The following is a 13,660-nucleotide window of genomic DNA, read 5'->3' on the forward strand; positions in this document are numbered from 1 at the left end:
TACATACATACATGCATACATACATACATACATACATAATAGAAATACAGTCGAAATTAGTGAAGACCTAAATCCAGTCTCTCTCTCTACATGTAGTGAAGTGTGACATATATTCGTACACACACACACACATATATACATATACAGGTATATATACATACATACATACATACATACATACACTCACATGCATGCACGTGATAATATAAAGTTAACATTCTAGTACTTTCCCTGGAATCAGTTATTCCATTCCTACACGATTTCCATTGCAAAGTTTCCAGGTTACTCAGTTCTTCCACCGGCACCTCTTATTTATAAATTCCCCTGTGGGACCATGCCTCAGTTGGCGTGGTCGGTTTGCTCTTGGCCTGCCACCTCGGTGGCCGCGAGTTCGATTCTCCGGATTCCACTTCCACTGAGGGGGTCAGAGATGTGTATTTCTGGTGATAGAAGTTCACTCTCGACGTGGTTCGGAAGTCACGTCAATGCGTTGGTCCCGTTGCTGAATAACCACTGGTGGTTCCATGCAACGTAAAAACACCATACAAACAAACAAACAAACAACGACAAGGTCTAAGAATGCGCATTTCTCTCATTAGCCCGATTCATACCTCTTTTCTCCTTGAGTGCATTCCTTATGCGCGCAACTTCTTCTTTCACAAACAGAGAGGCGAGAAGGTCTCTTCGTTTATTTCCTCTGACGTTATATTTTTCTTTTCTTTTTCTTTTTATAGTATGTTAATAAGCGGGTGGAGGGGGGGGGGGGGGGGGGTCGTGCTGTGATTAAGTGGGAGGTTGTCCACAGCGGATGTAATTGGCTATAATTTGGTCAAAGCTGCATTTTATTTCCCGGTAATTTGCAGTCCATAAAGTTTGCGGTTTTCTTGCGGGAGTTTGGAAATTGCAGAGAATCTTTGATTTTTTTTTTCTTTTTTTTTTTCAAACGAATCGCTTCTATGCATTGGAGAGGATTTTGTCCTTTCACATTTGGCTGATATTTTTTGGTTTTTATTTGCTTGTTTTTATATTTATTTATTTATTTATTTATTTATTTGTTTGTTTTTGGTTTTATTCCTAGTAAGAATTCGAATCGACAGGCTACAATGTTTTTAGGTTAGTATAATGACTTCATCCGTATGAAGAAGCATTGTAATGAAAAAGTGAATGTAAAATTTTGCCAAGAAATGGAATCAAAGTGTTTATATATTATATATATATAATATATATATATATATAATATGTATAATATATAACGTATGCATATATATAGTTAATCATTATATTTAAGATATAGTATACATGTATATATTAATATATATGTATATTATATATTATATACGTATGTATATAGTCTATAATTATATAGAATACAATATATGTAGTATCTACTGGTCATTGTGACTATGACAATTTTATGTAATATATATATAATATATATATATATATATATATATATATATATATATATATATATTATACTATATATATATATATTACGCGTATACATACATGCATATATATAATATCTTCTCGTCCATTATAGCGATCGCAATTTACGCCAACGTATATATATATATATATATGTCCCTTAGTCCTTGGCCTACTTATACACGAGCGACCTCCAACCGAACACCACTCAATCGGAAAATGAAGCTTCGAGTATTGTAGCGTGACGTAGGATAATAATGCGCGTCGTGTTCCCGAATACCAGGTGACCGTCGTGTATATATAGGAGAACACGACTTCAATTAAGATCGCAAAAAAAAAAGGGGAAAAATAAAAATTATATCCTTGTCTTGGAAGAGACTCAAATGTCCTTAAACAATTCCCATTGTAATTTGCCTAAAATTTTATTTTCAATTTTCTTTTTTTTCTTTTTTTTTTCTTTATAATATATAGATTATAATATAATACTAGTATATAGATATATTATATATATATATATATATATATATTTGAATAATTTTATTTTGTTTTCAAATTTTGTTTTTTTTCTTTTTTTTTTCAATTTATTTTTATTTGTTAATCTATATATATATATATATATACCCCTATATATATATATATATATATATATATATGTATATATATATCTCTAAAAAATATGAGCAAAAAATTATAATCCCGACTTGAAAGAGTCTCACATGTCCTAAAAGAGTTCTCCTTGCATCTGCATAATTTATTTTCATTTTTATTTTTGTTTTATTCACTTTTATTTTCTTTTTCTTTTTATTTTTATTTATTTATTTATTTATTTTTTGCAATATCGCAAAAATTATATCCTGTCTTGAAAGAGGCACATACCCTAAGACAATTCTCCTTGTATTTGAGTCATTTATTGTAATTTTTATCTTTTTTCTTAAATTCGTCAACTTATTTTTATTTGATATTTGATCTCTTCTTTTTGTATTTCCTATCGCCTTCTGTTATTTATTTCAAATGTACTAAAACCGTAATCTTTGGAAGCTTGAATTTCAAGTCAGTGACCCTTTTGGTGGGATTGTTCCATATGAATAGGGTCAATTCTTTTGAATAATAATAATTATAAAATATATCCATATATGCTTTATAAATTGATTGATTGATTGCGAATTGTATGGCGTCAGTACTACCAGGGTTAACGACTACGAATTTTTTATGTGGAAATGAGTTATTTGTATCTTATTTTCTTATTTATGTGCTGCGCGTAGTCGGTATGGTGTTGGCGTGCCACCTCGCTGGTCGCGAGTTCGATTCTCGGACATTCTATTGAGGTGTGAGAGATGTGTATTTCTGGTGATAGAAGTTCACTTTCGACGTGGTTCGGAAGTCACGTAAAGCCGTGGGTCCCATTGCTGAATAACCACTGGTGGTTCCATGCAACGTAAAAACGCCACACAAGCAAACAAACAAACATATAAGATGTGGCTATCATATGTTTGGAGAGTGTTTCAAGATAATATCATCGTGGTTTTTATAGATACGTAATACTGGACTTGAACTTTGCAATGCGACTTCAGAAGTCAAAAGATTTCTAAATTCATAATACTTTAGTTGCATTTTTCAGTGCGTCTCCAAAGTATAAAAAAAAAACTTCTAAATACATAAATGATTAAGTTGGACTCTGTGGTATGACTCCAAAAGTATATATCAAACTTTCTAAACACACAATACTTTAGTTGAATTCTGTAATGTGACTCTAAAAGTATGAGACTTTCTAAATAAAAATCAATACTTTAGTTGCTCTGAAATGCGACTCCAAAAGTATAAAAACTTTTTAAGCATAATATTTTAGTTAAACTCTGCAATGTGACCTAAAAGGTATAAAGCTTCCTAAATAAAAAAAATAATTTAGCTGCACTTTCCAACGTGCCTCCAAAAGCATATTGAGATTTTTAAAAAATAAAAAAAAATAAAAAAAAATAAAAACTGCCGCCATAAAACTCGTCCGTGTAATTTGTGCTCATGCAAAGTGATCATTACACTTCGTAACTCACTTCGTTATCAAGGCGTTAACTCGCCCGTGTAACTACGGGTTGGCATTGGCAAATTGCCTAAATGGTCCGGTCATATTACCCGAATGGTCCGTGGGGCGGATTACCTGCCATTTTGGTTTGAGGCGGGCATTTCCTTTTTTTTTTTCAGGGAAAATGACTTATGAATGATCTTGTTTGAAATTATATTGTTCTTCTTAATTTCAGATTTTTTCTGTGAATTTCGTACATTCGACAATGAAGGGAAGTAAATTTATCTGATTTTTTCTTTGAATTTGGTACATTCAACAATGAAGGGAAGTAAATTCAATTTTTTAAACCCTTTTTTTTTAAATGGACTTTGGCAGATGAAATTATTTATGAACCGTTTTTTTAAATAAATTTTTTTCAACTTATGTTCTTGTATTTTTTTTTTATTTGAAACTGGTATTCGACAGTAAAGGAAAAATAAATTCCATTTCCTCTAGTGTCATTTTTTTTTGGGGGGGGGTGGGGGGGGGCGGGGGAGAAAACGAACTTTTGGCAAGAGGAAATAATGAATGAATTTTTTTAGCATTTTTCTTACGTTCTCATTTTTTCTTTGAAATCGATTTATGCGACTAAAAAGAATAAATAAATTACTTTTATCTTTGTTAGATGGCTTAAATTTATTCATTATTTTGAAGGCACTGTGGAATATATTCATTTATGTGGTACTCTGTGCAAAAAAATATATTATGCACTTGCAAAAAAAAAAAAAGAAAAAAAACACAAAATGTGCTAAAAAACATACATTACGCCCTTGCCAAAAAATAAAAAATAAATTAAAAATAACAAAATCGTGAATATATTTGCATGTACAGTATAGAACAAATTCCCGAATATTATATATATAGATTTTTTATACAAGGCTAAGAATTCGTCCTTGTATAATTTGAGCTTATTACCCACATCAAGGAGATTCTTTGAGACTTGATAATTATATAAATAAAGTGAAAAAGAAACCTTCGATTCGAGTGACATTGACTAAAATAATGAGCTTTGTCACGGCTCTTTTGGCGACACTGAATTCCTCCTTATTGCATGACAAGTGGGTGATAACGTCTTTGCCAAATTAGCCCTATTCATACTCTTCCTCCTCCTCCTCCCCTTCCTCCTCCCCCTTTCTCAACTCCTCCTCCTCCTACCCCTCCCCTCTGTCCCTTTCCCTCCACCTCCTTCCTACCTTCTCCTTCCCTTCCTCCTACTCCTTTTCCCCATCCTCTTTCCTCCTCCTCCCCCTCCCCTACCTCCTCCTCCTCCTCGTCCTCTTCTTTCCCCTCCCCTCACTCCCTTTCTCCTCTTTCCCCTTCCCTCATCTTCCCCCTCCCTCATTCCCTTCCTCCTCCTCCTCCTCATCCTCCTCCTCTTTCCCCTCCCCTCATCTTCCCCCTCCCTCACTCCCTCTCTCCTCCTCCTCTTCCTCTTTCCCCTTCCCTCACTCTCTTTCTCATCCTCCTTCTCCTCCTCCCTTCATCTTCCCCCTCCCTCATTCCCTTTCTCCTCCTCCTCTTCCTCTTCTTGTCTCCTCCTACCTCCTTCCCTTCCTCCTACTTCTTTTTTCCTCCCTCGGTCCCTTTCTCCTTATCATCCCCCTTCCTCACTCCCTTTCTCCTCCTCCTACCTCCACCTTCTTCTTCCCCTATCCCTCCTCCCCCTCCAGACCCGTATCCACAAAAAGGCGCGTCCTTGCAGTCTCTCTCTCTCTCTCTCTCTCTCTCTCTCTCTCTCTCTCTCTCTCTCTCTCTCTCTCTCTCTCTCAGGGCACCCTCATTATTGTGAATGATTTACGGCAAGGTCACCGCAGTCAGTTACTCGTTAACCAATGGCACTCGAAAGCTAAGAGCGGGGTATATATTCCCTAGTAGTCATGATGTGTGACCCATATCGCCCTCTCTCTCTCTCTCTCTCTCTCTCTCTCTCTCTCTCTCTAGGTCAAGGTCCGGAGGCACTCATGAGTGACCTTCAGGTTCAGCCGTATAAGGTCAATTATGAATGATTGCGTTACGCGTTGGAGTGTCGCTAAGGAACTGTATTATTATTATTATTATTATACTTCATCAAATGTCGCTAAGGCACAGTATTATTATTATTATTATTATTATTATTATTATTATTATTATTATTGGTGTCACTAAGGAATGGTATTATTACGGAAAATAAACACCCATGATTTTTTAAACGAATGATATGCAAAGATTTTATGTTATAGTAATGTCATTAATAATGTTTTCACCGAATATCATTTGAAGCTTTATATATTTAACAGGAGCTTAATATGTTTCATATTTAGAATGTCAGTTTTGTTTCTATTAATTTTAATGGGCATATCCCACGCTTGTCAATTGGATTTGAATGTACTGATATTTCATTTGGAGAAATTAACGCTGGTGTTTAAATTGATCGAACCTCGTATCATTTGCAAGTGTTTGTTTCATATTTTTTTGTAATCGTATGATTAAATAGTTACTTATTGTTTCATATTTTTGTAGTAATCTTATATGTAAACAGTTATTTAACATCTGCATTTTTAGCTTGAAGGCTTAAAGATTATTACTGTAATATCTGTGTGAAGCGCCTCAGTGGCGTGGTTGGTATGGTCTTTGCCTGCCACCACGGTGGCCGCGAGTTCGATTCTCGGGCATTCCACTGAGCGGTCAAGATATGTGTATTTCTGGTGATGGAAATTCACTCTCGACGTGGTTCGGAAGTCACGTTAAGCCGTTGGTCCCGTTCCCGAATAACCACTGGTTCCATGCAACGTAAAATCATCATACAAAAAACTGTATATCTGTGAAAGGCGTAGAAATCTGCTGTTGTAATAAGAAAAAAAAATTGTATTTTTGAAAGTTTTAAAGACTGAAAAAATACGAAAGATATTCTCTAACGCGTAGCTGAAAGCAACTGCTAAGTAGATAATGAGTTGAAGTAATATCAGTAGCTATCAAGAATTTGATCTCAACCTTAATTTCCGGTGTTTCGAAGCCTTAACTAAGGTTCTCATGATTGTGTCTCAGATAAAGATAATATTGTACGTTATTATATCAATCGGTTCCTTTTGTTATTTGCTTAAAGAGGTCGACAGCTCTTAGTGAAGTTTATGATTTTCCATTTTCATTTATTTACTATTAACTTACTTTGCCATTGCTCGTCTGTGTGTGTCACAGCTGATAATTCGTTTTAGTTTTCTGTGGTTTTCTGTCCGCCCTCATACCTTAAAAACTACTGAGGCTAGAGGGCTGCAAATTTGCTTGTTGATCGCCCATTTTCCAATCACCAAACATACCAAATTGCAGCCCTCTAGCGTAAGAAGTTTTTATTTTATTTAAGGTTAAAGTTAGACATAATCATGCGTCTGACGATATGGGTCAGGCCACCACCGGGCTGTGGTTAAAGTTTCATGGGCCGCGGCTCATACAGCATTAATTATACCGAGGCCACCGAAAGATAGATCCATTTTCGGCTGTACGGGAAACTTGATTGCGCAATTTTTACTTGATATGTATTGGTTTTGCTATTTATTAATTTTGCGCGCGCTTATTTTCAATCCCGATCAAACGACTCTTAGAAGAAGACGAAGAAGGAGAAGAAAACTCGATATGTCGTTTATCAATGTACAAAGGAAGTTATACCGACAGTAATCGTTCGTCAAATGTTCTTTCCGAGACAGAGTTTCATTTCCTTTAACCATTTAGTAATTTAGTAATTCCCCATTAAGATATGATCGTAGTGTTTTTTTTTTTTTTTTTCTTTTTTACGTCATAGTAAATTTCTTTTGGTATGTCATAGTATTGTTTTTTTTTACGTCGTAGCATATTTTTCTTTTACATTTCACTATTTTTTTTTACGTATTCATTTTTTTCCTTGTACGTTTTAATACCGTTTACTCGTATTTACCTTCTAATTCATCTTATTTCAAAAAAATTCCTTCAACATTGAAGTAACTTTTCTGGGGCAGATATTTCTCATGTCATGTCACATCCACGCGTGCTAACATCCTTAAAAGTTTAAGACATGAAAAAATATATATGGTTCTTTAAAGAAGGAATTTCCGGTAGGGTCTCCTTCTAAACCAGTTGAAGAAAATTCCAGTTTTTTTATTTATTTTACTCTAAGATTAGTTTTAGCCTTATGCCAGCTCAGGCTCTTGATCTTAGGGATCATCTTCTAAATAATAATAATAATAGCAAGTGAACTCAGTGGAAAATATAAATGGTCTCCATTTGTATAATATACACATGATCGCTCAAACTCATTGTCAAGTAGTAGTATGAGTTTGTTAACTTTTACATGAAAATATATATATAATATATATATATATATATATATATATATATATATATATATATATTATATATATATATATATAAATAAATCAATGTCAAATTTTACATGGATGTTTCCATCGCAACTGTAATTCATATGACCTCGTGTGTCTGCTTCCCCCCCCCCCCCCCCATAAAGCCAAAAGACATAACCACCCACAAATTTGGTGACGCCCCTCAATTGCATATGTGCCAGACCTCAAATTATGCCCTAATTAATGGCGGCCTGGTCTCATTTGGCCCAACTTCCAGGTCCCGTGGGAAAAGGGAAAGGAACCCCCCCCCCCCCCTTAAAAAAAATTTAAGTAGGCCTTGCATGTCCGCAGTGAGATTGGTTTTGATTACGGGCCATCTTTGCGGTCACATTGTGTTTTTTGAGTCATTGAAACTCATGGTCACCCTGGGTAGTATTATTATGCCATTATTTCTTCGGTGTCTTTGCTCTTGATGCCTTATATTAAACGTCTGATGTATAGCTGTGGTTAGTGGTTAGGTCGCTTAGAGCAGCGTCCTAAATGTAATGACGTTTTTTTTTTCCCCTTTTTTTTTTTTTTTTTTACAGCCGTGCATTATAAGTCATAACTTTGAACCAGACCAAATGACCTATATATGCATCCATTGTTGTACGCCATTTTGTCGATCTCGAATACCAACACGTTTACAAGTCGATTTGCATTTTCCATATCGAAGAGAAGGAATAAATGCTACTCATTTCTTAATTCTGCATTTCCTTTGATCTTCCTTTTCTTCTTTCAAATGAAGACCTTAATATTCTTTGGAAGCTTGAATTTAATTTCAAGTCAGTGTATGCTCGTTGCGTTGTGAATATGGGTTTATCCTCTGAATATAATAATAATAATAATAATAATAATAATAATAATAATAATAATAATACGTACTTTAAACGACAGGTAAAGATAAAAGTCGGCCTTATATTAAATAGATGAACGAGGAGACCCCCACCTCATTTGTCAAATAATGAGGAAGTTACAAAAATCTGCGAAAGTGATTCGCTCTAATTTCGGCCCTCTCCCCACTCCCCCACCCCCTCTCTCCGCCCCGCCCGCCCACGAGGGCGTGGCGACTTTCGTTGTGAATTGGGTTATACGGAACGGGCGTGGGAGAGAGGGAGGGAGGGATGAATATGGATGTCACAGAAGTGCGTGTGGGATGGAAGGAAGGGGAAGGCAGCCACTCACTCATCATCCTTGTCCCAATTCTCTCTCTCTCTCTCTCTCTCTCTCTCTCTCTCTCTTCAGGCGCTGGTTTCTTCCTTGTTGCTGCTACTGATACTTCCTTTCTTGTTAGTTTAGGTTTCCTTTTGGTTTTTTTTTTTTTTTTTTTTTTTTTTTGTTTTTTTTTTTTTTTTTTTTTTTTTTTTTTTTTTGACATTCTTATATCCTTTCTTCATTTCTTCTTAAATAAATTTCCTTTATTCTCTCTTTTTGGTTTCCATTTTTTTTTTTTTTGGCCTCTTGTCATAAATATGACATTCTTTATCCTTTCTTCAATTTCTTCCGTAATTCCTTTCTTCTCTCTTTGGTTTCCTTTGTTTCCAATTTTTTTTTTTTTTTTGCCTCTGTTGTCAATTGACATTCTCTATTCTCTATTATTTTTTCATTTCTTCCTTTATTCCTTCTTTCCTTTCTTCTTTGGTTGGTTTAGTTTTGTTTCCGTTTTTTTTTTTTTTTTTTTTTTTTTTTGCTCTTTTTTTTCATTCTTATCCTTCCTTCTTTCTTCCTTCTTTTCTTCCTTTCTTCCTTCTTTGGTCTCGTTTATTTTATTTATTTATTTTTTTTTTTTTTGCATTCTATATCCTTTCTTCATTTCTTCCTCCCTTCCTTCCTTTGGTATTGTTTCCTCTAGTTAATGACCTTCTGTAATGGTGGCATTTCGCCTCGACTTTTACTGTCGTTTACTGCAGTCATTTGTTTCTGCTTCTTCCCTTCCTCCCTTCTTTTGCTGTTACTGTGTCTTTTCGTTCTCCTTCCCTCCTGCTCCCTTGTTCCTCCCTCTCTTCCTTCCTTGTTTCTACCTTTCCTGCCTTCCTTCTAGCTTATGTTACTTTCCCTTTTCGTTACTATTGTTTCTCCTTATAAGAGGAGTTTGTTTCTGGTGATTAGGAATTCATTCCACGATATAATGTCGTTCGGATCCCACAATAAGCTGTAGGTGCCGTTGCTAGGTAACCAATTGGTTCCTAGCCACGTAAAAATATCTAATCCTTCGGGCCAGCCCTAGGAGAGCTGTACATCAGCTCGGCTGTCTGGTTGAACTAAGATATTCTTAACTTTCTCCTTGTCTTTTCCTGGTCTTCCATCCGTATTCCTGCTCATTCATTCCTTCCTTTTATTTCTATCCTTCCTTTCACCCTTCCCTCCTCCTAGCTGCAATGGTTCTTAACCTAGGGGGCGCCCCCCCTAGGGGGCATCATCAGTTTCCAGGGGAGGCGCGAGCTCTAGGGAAAAATGAAAAAAAAAAAAAATTCCAATTATATTCGTTATTCTCTTACAAGAGTGAGGAACCAGTATTCAGAAGTTGATGAAAAGAAGCAAAAGTGTCGCCTTAAAACGTTACTTTCCTGCTGTCTACTACTCTAGTTAGGCTCGTTGGGGTGACCAAGTTTTGTAGTTATTGACCTCCCTTCCTATCCCTCGAAACCCCTTCTCTATCTTATTTCCCCCCCCCCCCCCCCCCCCCCCCCCCCCCCATTTTCTCTGTCCGGTTTTGGCTTTATTGAAAACCTGTTCGCCACGGAACTTGAACCAGTGCTGTCAAAGAGATGACTTCTATTTGCGTGGAAGACCCCTTCCTCAAACCTTAGTAGACACTGCAATAGCCACTGTTTATCTTGCCAATTGCATGTCACTGTTTTTTGTAATTGACGTTGGCCTGGTTTCAAGAGACAAAGACTAATGCAGGGTACTACATGATGTTTACCTTTACCTTCGTTCACAGATCAATTTGAATTGATGTCATTTTATTGAGGTATGGACTTAATGATAAGAGAGAGATCTGATCATTCTTATCATGAGACGTGTCCTTTGCTTGATTGAGTTTGGATGTCAGGCCTTCGCAAAAATTCCAACCCTTAATTGGGCCGTTGCGTGAAGTCCTCTCTCTCTCTCTCTCTCTCTCTCTCTCTCTCTCTCTCTGGAAGGGCCGACTTCACGAGAAGGCGCTTTTTAATTTTCTCTGCAGGAGAACAGAGAAGTGGGTCGGTGAACTCTCTTCCAGGGAAAAACACACGGTTGGGGTTTTGGTTGATAACTGGAGCGTGAGGAAAATAATTTGGAAATTGTCTTGTAATGATGGTTTTTGTGATGGGGGTTTCTTAAGAAGAGCTATAGTAGATTCACATCAACCGTGCATGTGATGTCTAGGCCAGTCCCTTACGACGCTCCAGATTGGCTCTTGATAAGCCAATCACAGGGCTGGAAACTCTCCTCAGTTTCGAGAGAGTTCACAAAGGCAGGATGTATGCTCCATCTCTCCTGAGGGATATGTCTTTCACCAGTATCCCTCAGGAGAAGCATGGAAATCATTACACACACACACACACACACACACACACACACACACACACACACACGGAAACACCTCTTCTACAGCAGTGCTGCTGAGTTCATATGCACTCAGCAGGGACTGGACACCTCTCTCCCAAGATATTCAGTATACCTGAGAATAACCGCTCGGTTTTAGAAGGCGCATAACTTTTTGACTACTTACTTAACCGTTTGGCTTCAAATTGAGACTGGAACGCCTGCAACAACGTAGGGCGGATAGACTAACAGTTGTCTTTATTCTTTCAGGGTTAATTATTTTGGTGTGTGGCTGTATCTTTGTTTGAGATCCAGGAATCATAACATTCTGGACTAGTATTATTTCTTTAGTATATTGCTGGTGAATAGCTAACGGTATTAATCCACTAATCTGTAATTCATTTTTCTCTTTTTTCTATTTTTTCTGTTATTCCTTATACCTACTTATCAAACCTCCATTGCATCATCACCTTACCCGGACAATTCCTTTTTCTTTTGTCATTCTGCGTTATTCCTTCTTTGCTTCTTGTGTCTGCTTTCGTTAACTGTTAAAAAATATTTTTCATTTGACCCAATATTCTCTTAATTCACACTTTTGCTTTTCTTCGTAATATGCCTCTTGTATTATATACCTATTTGAATGTCTGTCTTGTGCCATTTTTTTCATAAACTTCCATTGATTATAATCTTTAACTTATCTGTATCACTACTTCATTATCTGCCCTTATTCAATGTGTTGTAACATTTATTTTTCAACTTACATTTGCTAATTTGTTATATTTCCCCACTTGTTTTTTTTGGTTTCATTTATTATTTACCTTTATTATTTCACAAATCATCTGCCCTTCCCCCCTTTACTTAATTTTCGTTTCTTTTACACCCATTTTGTACTTACTGTTTATGTGTTTTGTCCCATTCTCCTTATTTCTAATTTCAATTCCTGGTCTATTCTGCGAATCCAATGCAATTCCAATCCCTTGACTGTCCAATCCCTCTTCCAATCACGGCTACGATTTGAACAATCCAAAAAAAAACTATCCTACAAATGAATCCTACAACCTATCCTACGGCCTTTATCCTTCCACCTGTCCTTCTTCGGCCGTCCACCTGCGCCTCCTCACAGATAAACAAGCACGCAAAGGAATGGGCCAAGAAGTTGGCTGCCGACGAAAAATTGGCCCACAGACCCGACAACAAATATGGAGAGAACGTGTACTGTGTGTCGTCTAATTCCAGCACGTTTAAGGTGCGTATGCTATGCAGTTGTTATGTTTTAGTCGTCGTATATCGAGAATGGGGTTATTTTTAACTTTGCTCTGTATTTTAAACACTCTGGGTTGAGTTGTTTTAACTTCACGTATTTTAAACAATTTGGGTCGAGTGGGGGTACTTTGAAATAATTTTTGAACGCCGTCACAGATTGACTGACTTTAGAATACGTTATTTTGAAGATTTTGAAGATCCCTCTGGAATAAAAGACTCATGGTTCATATACTTGATTTAGTTCTTTCATATATTGTAGACATCGGATTGGATCGCTAAAAATCCTTTTGAACAATGAATGAACGGAAGACAACCTATAGAACAATTATGCGAAATAATCTAAAACTTCATTTCCTTGCCCATTCAGATAAAGGGGAAAGAAGTAACTGACAAATGGTACTCAGAAATCAAGGACCACGTCTTTGGCGAAGAGCCCAAAGGTTCTCTTTTGAAATCCGGTGAGTATTTTGTAATGTATTCGAAGTTAAATCTATTGGTTTTTTAATCAGAAGAGCACTGCGCAGTATTCCGATCTCCAAGTAGCTGATTTCGAAGTTAAATGTATTAATTTTTCAGTCAAAGCACTGCGAAGGATTCCGATCTCCAAGAAGCTGATAAGTGCCGTCTCCAACTTTTAAAAGGGCTGAAGACAAAGGCTTCTTGAGGAATTTTTCAGTCCAGAGCCATTTGTCAGAGCTTGTAACAGAAACAGGTTCATGGCAGGACTTGGATGTGCTCTGTTTTTATGCTGTCTCTGTTTGAGATAAAAGAAACACCCACATCCCCATTTTAACCTGGTCCACATAGCTTCAAGGGTAATATGAGAGGGTTCAGGTTGAAGGCAGACATTTACAGCTTAGCTGTGGTAATGTTATTGGTTATTAGATTCACCCAGAATAATGTTTAGGCTTTTTCTCCTAGTGTACGTCTCCTGAACAGTGATGCTACTCATGAACATGAGAAACTTCGAGAAAAGGCACCGTTTGCTCATCTTTTGTGCGAGATTTATTCTTTAGATGGTAGTCTCGTATGAAATGGC

At 36.6% G+C, this 13,660-nt stretch overlaps 1 protein-coding gene across 4 annotated transcripts in view; it reads left to right on the forward strand.

Moving 5' to 3' along the window:
* Nucleotides 1-13,660, forward strand: part of LOC135196370 (uncharacterized) — a 103,483-nt gene that overhangs the window by 83,854 nt on the left and 5,969 nt on the right. For all 4 annotated transcript variants that reach the window (XM_064223155.1, XM_064223153.1, XM_064223152.1 and 1 more), the window contains 2 exons: nt 12,482-12,604; nt 12,989-13,079. In XM_064223155.1, the coding sequence (XP_064079225.1) occupies nt 12,482-12,604; nt 12,989-13,079 (214 nt within the window). The remainder of the gene's footprint in view (nt 1-12,481; nt 12,605-12,988; nt 13,080-13,660) is intronic.

Source organism: Macrobrachium nipponense, chromosome 17 (genome assembly GCF_015104395.2).
Source record: "Macrobrachium nipponense isolate FS-2020 chromosome 17, ASM1510439v2, whole genome shotgun sequence".
NCBI classification, from domain to species: Eukaryota; Metazoa; Arthropoda; class Malacostraca; order Decapoda; family Palaemonidae; genus Macrobrachium; species Macrobrachium nipponense.